The sequence below is a fragment of the Apaloderma vittatum genome, unplaced genomic scaffold, assembly GCF_000703405.1.
Source record: "Apaloderma vittatum isolate BGI_N311 unplaced genomic scaffold, ASM70340v1 scaffold17174, whole genome shotgun sequence".
NCBI lineage: Eukaryota > Metazoa > Chordata > Aves > Trogoniformes > Trogonidae > Apaloderma > Apaloderma vittatum.
This window is the reverse complement of record NW_009712317.1, coordinates 6,823-12,080: the sequence shown is the minus strand read 5'-3', so window position 1 is coordinate 12,080 and position 5,258 is coordinate 6,823. Positions and strand designations below refer to the sequence as shown.

General features: G+C 52.2%; 1 protein-coding gene across 1 annotated transcript in view; it reads left to right on the top strand.

Annotated features, from left to right (window-relative positions):
- The window catches only part of LOC104272843 (copine-2-like), a gene marked incomplete at its 3' end in the record, with an annotated part of 21,948 nt that overhangs the window by 10,029 nt on the left and 6,661 nt on the right, over window positions 1-5,258 (top strand). Inside the window, exon 4 of the mRNA XM_009867944.1 lies at window positions 2,232-2,303. Within this exon, the coding sequence (XP_009866246.1) occupies window positions 2,232-2,303 (72 nt within the window). The remainder of the gene's footprint in view (window positions 1-2,231; window positions 2,304-5,258) is intronic.

Genomic DNA, 5,258 nt, shown 5'->3' with positions numbered 1-5,258 from the left:
AGCCGCTGCTCCCGACACAGACCCCTCCGGGCAGTGGCCTTCCCGCTGCGGATCTCTTCAGTGATGGAGTGGTTTTTTTAAAAAGAAAAGACTAAATTTAGGCACGTTTCCCTTCTGCCACATCTCCCATCCTTTTTGGATCTCTTCTGCCTGATGGATTTTGTGAGATACTCAATGGGGCAGCAAAGATGTGGAAGAAAACGCCAGCAAGGACTTAAACCTCTGACAGGTTTAAAAGCACTGGAAGGGTTTAAAAGCAGTTTAAAAGCCCAGGAACTCGCTGCTGCAAGGGCATCTCCCTCGGTGTTTGCTCTGGAGGCTTGGAAGTTGGGGCCATCTTTCCTCTCCTCGCTGCTGCAGTTGGTCTTCAAACACTGGAGGTGAAGCTGCCGTGAAGTTCGCAAGCGGCGCTGATGCCGTGTGCTGTCCCTGAGGGGAGGGCTCTCAAGTCCCAGGCTTGAGTGAGAGGAGCTGGACCGGATGAGAGGTTTCCAGTCAAGTTCAAAGGTTGCACGCTTTAAAAAAAGGAAGATTTTGCCCTGGCTCGGTGCTGACAGCGGGGTGATGTGTGGTGGGCACCTTTCCGCAGCGCTTGGCACGGTGCTGGAGCAGGGGCTCTGGATACCAGCCAAGGAGCAGGCTTCTGCTTGGGACTCACTCATAGAAAACATGGAGTTTGGAGCCAAACCCTGCCTGCCTCATCCCCATTCCCTTCAGTTTTGCCTAGTTATCTTTTTTCTTAACTGAGGTGCCAGAGGGGTGAATCATAAAATGGTTTGGCTTGGAAGGACCTTAAAGACCATCTAGTTCCAACCGTGCTGCCGTGGGCAGGGACATCTCCCGCCAGAGCACGTTGCTCAGCAGAAAAACCTTTGCTGGATGGACGGGATCATGTGAGGTTTGAAGAGATGGGGACGATCCCAAAACAGGTTTGTAGAAATCAATCCTGACCTCTTGCCTCTGCCAGGCACAGCGGTGGGGATGTTGACATTGTCCATGCTGGCCAAGAGAAGATGCCCCCAGCGGCAACAACCTGTGGCAGCGTGGCACAAGGATGGACCTGTCTTGTCTGCGTAGTCTGGCTTTTACGTAGCCTCCAGTGAGCCCTAACGGGTGATTTTCATCCACTTCCCTACAGCTCCTCTTCCTTGTGCTGGGTTTGGTGACCAAGGACCGGGTGGGAGAGAAAACCGGTGCCACGGCTTTGCAATAGGCAACTTCTGACTTCAGGCCTATATAGAGCAGAGGGGAAAATTGGGTTTTGCAAGCGGTGAGTGGTTCCTCTGTGGATTCAGAGAGTTGTGTCCACCACAGAAAGGCTGGGGGGTTGTTGGGGAGCTGTGCCTTGTCCCGTCAGCCGGCTGCTCAGGAAAATTAAAAAACTGCATCGGCCTCCTCGTCTGTGCAAACTCCCCGGGTCTCCTAACACCTGAGAGCGGAGGAGGGAGAGGTGGGGAGCAGATGCTTGGGCAGGGCAGAGCCTTAAGGAAAAAAAAAAAGACAAGTGATTCAGAAAATGGCTGGTAACAGAAGTGAGTAAATGTGTTTTTCTGTTATGAATGTTCCCTTTCTTAAAATACCAAGAGACTCATTAGATCACGTTCCAGACAAAACCGACCCACTGGTGGTTGGCAGCTGAAGCCTTTCTGGAGTGTACATGAGCAGAGCCCCTCAAACTGAAGTAATCCAGGCTGCACCCCTGCCTGCTGCCACTCCCCAGGCATGACAAGGGACTTCTCCTTGGGGCTGTCTCCTTGGGCGATCGTGCAGAGACATGGCTCGAGCCCTCGGTGCCACCAGCATCTCCCCCAAGGGATGGGGCGGCTGCTTTTTGCCGTGCCCAGCCTGGGCTGTGAAGGACAAGGTGGCACGTGGAGGACAAGGTGGTTTTTGTGGCCTCTGCTTCCTCCTAACTTGATCCTTGGGGGTTTCATGAGGTCCCAGCTCACAAAAAGCCACCTGAGACGAGCTCAGGTGTGGCACCCAAGAAAAGGGATGCGTTTGTTGCCGGAAGCTTCATTTTAGAGCTGATGGCAGAGGGGAAGGAGGCTGCTCAGGGTGTCCTGGCACCTCATTCTCCGTTTGAGTTGTCCATTCAAGAGGCTTAATCTTACTGTGGATTCCCAGGCCTGGCTCCCTGACCTCCCCTGGCCCCTCCCAGACTCTCCCCTGGCTTGGTGTTCGCTTTCTTTCTGTGCTGAGAATGAGCGCAGCCTTCTCTTGTCTTTCAGATAGCTGCTCAGGAGCTCTCGGACAACAGGGTGATTACCCTGAGCATGGCTGGCAGGAAACTGGATAAAAAGGTGAGTGGGGTCTTGTCCAGGGGATGCAGTGTTAAACTTCAGTCCTTCGTAGCCCCAGGGATCTAAAGAAATCTCTGCTTTTGGGTGGAGCAGTGACGGAGAGCAGTTCTGTTGGCGAAGGCATCAAGGTGGGGGGTTCAAGTCCTGGCTGCTGGGTACGCCAGTGCCTCAGTTTCCCTGTCGTCGCGGTATCGCTTGCTTCAGTTGAGGTGGAAGGATTACATGTGGCACAGGATCCACATGCCCTCACGTCTTAAAGACAGCAGGTTTACTCTTTCGGTGGCTGTGGTTTGGAAGTGTCTCCGGAGGGAGCTGGCAGTTTCGATGCCCCTTGAACCCGTAGCTCAGAAGCGTGGAGAGCTCCTGTCTTATCGCCTTCAGCCCTGCTGGAAACAAAGTGAGAGTCTATTTGTGTAGGGCCTGTAGGAAGAAGCGTTGACCTCACAGAGGCAGGTGATGCAAGAATTTTGCTTTGGGTAGGATCTGCAGGAAAGGGCGAGAGCCTTTCCGAGCAAAGCCATGGGACCTTATTTACCAGGAAACTACAGCTACGTCTCTTAAACCCGTGCTGTTGCTAAGCGATCGCTGGGAGTGTTATTTTTTCCCTTCTTCCTCGTCTCTCTGGAGCTCACGTTACTGCCAGGACAGCCCTCGGTTTTCAAACCAGGGTGATTCGAGCATCCAGGCGGGAGGGTATTTGCTGGGGTGGAAGAGGTCGTCCCATTGTCCAAACTGGGACAAACTGAGCCCAAACTTGGTTTATCCGTGTGTTGGGAACAACTGTTTTCTTGTCCTCCTGCCTGTGCAAGGAGCCAAATGCCCATTAGGCAATCCCCATATAACTCCTTTTCATAAATGGGCTTAAAGATGTCCTTGAGATGGCTTCCTCTGAAATGTGACCGAGGACCAAGCCCGTGCGTGTCAATGAAGACATCCCTAATGCTACAATTTTCTTCCCGTGCCCCAAGGAGAAGCCTCGGCTGCTTTGTGAAGCAGGGGATGGAGTTTCATCGCAGGCTTGGAGCTTTTCCTTTGTGCTTCAGGGTCCCCCATAAACGGGAAGGAGAAGGGAGTGAGGCAGAGACACTTATGGGTTAGAAAATTAAAACAGCTTTAATGAAACAATGATAGAAGTAATAGTGAAATGATAAAAATAAAGAACTGTATACAACCGTGTATAAGTCTGATATCGAACCTGATAGCGATCCCCATGGATGCTGCAGCGCTGGCAGCTCAGCGGCGGCAGGAGCTGGATAAAGGGAGCTGGATTCAGGAACTCAGGATCAGGATCAAAAGCAGGAGATCAGATGGAGTCCTTCCTGGACACCGGCCATTGCAGAAAAAGGGAAAAAGGAGAAAACTCGTGATCACTCAATTTATACTAAATGTGACGTATATGGAATGGAATACTCTTGTTGTCACCTGTCCTGTCTGTGACTCCCCGGCAACCTTTTACTTCCTTGTGACCTTTCTTACTTCCCGGCACCCCCAGCGTGGCACACAAGTGGCCCTCGTCACTGCAGGAATGAGCATCAGCCAGAGCCTTTCTGCATCCCAGTGCCAGGCAGTGACTGTAACATCAGGGGTTATCACTGCCGGCAGCACATCCTGTCTGCAAAACATGCTGCCACCTTCAGAAAGGGCAGAGCTTTAGAAGAGACAGAGCTGGAAAGTAAAAATCACTGAGCAGAATTGGTTTTGTTTAGCTCAAACCAGAACACGCTGGCACAGGTTGCCCAGAGAAGCTGTAGATGCTCCGTCCCTGGAAGTGTTCGAGGCCAGGTTGGATGGAGCATTGAACAACTTGAACTAGTAGGAGGTGTCCCTGCCCACAGCAGGGGAGTTGGAACTGGATGATCTTTGAGGTCCCTTCCAACCCAAACCGTTCTGTGATTCTGTCATTCACTGGTGGCATCCCTTACTCCATGGGCAAGAGTTCCCTTTCTGATCTGGTTTTGCAGCCAAATTCCATTACCAGGTTACACAAAGGTGACATTTTTTGACATTCTTCAACTAGGACATGATACCTGTGGGTCTGCTGTGCTTCAGACCCACAGTCAAGGGATGAAAATGCAGCATCTACACGGTTACACTGGGATAGGGACTGTGGCTCATCCTGTTTCTGGCTCTCCCTCCAGTTTATCAATAGGTGCCAGCAGAAGGCTCCTTCCTCGGTGACCACCTCCTGTCACCAAGAGCTAATGAGCTTTCTTTGCCGATCCCCGTACCACAGCGCAGCGTTGCACCACTGGGAAGTCCTGCATGTGAGCAAAGGTTGTTCATGTCACTTCACACAAATTAAAAAGGTCTCTGAAGAAGGAAATGGGATGAAACGCAGCATTTATGGGTCCTTGTTGGTCACAGATGAAAGGCAACCCTGGGAGCTGGGTAACACCTGTTTAAGCTTAGGAAAGACAGTGAGGAAGTGGCCAAGCCAAAAACACCCTCCTGTACCCTGCAGCGCGGAGCTGGGGAGCACAGACGGAGCCTCAGACATCGTGTGAAGGGATCAGATCTCACAGGACTTCGTGGTAGGGCTGTGGGATCATCTTGCTACATGTGCTGAGCCAAAGCTGTGAATGTCCCTTGCCAGGGACGCAGCCTGGAGCCGTGCTCAGCTCCATCTGCCATGACCCCCCTGAGGCTGGGACCTCTCTGAGGCTGTGGGCAGGTCCTCCTCCCCATCCCACATCCCTGGTTTCCACTACCTTGCTTTAAATGCTGAAGCTGCACAGCGGGATCACGTCAGTGGCAGAACCAGCCCGAGGCTCTTGTACTTCACGTCAGCTCTTGGGAGAGTTGTTTTAAGAAGAAGTGCCTCACGGAAGATTTAGATTCTTGGATTTAGATACTTGCAGATCGATCCGGTCTGCTGAGCTCCTGGGCTTGCTTGGTTTCCATGTGCCGCCGGGCTTGCCGGGGTGAGATGGTTGTGGCTTTGACATTTTAAAATAG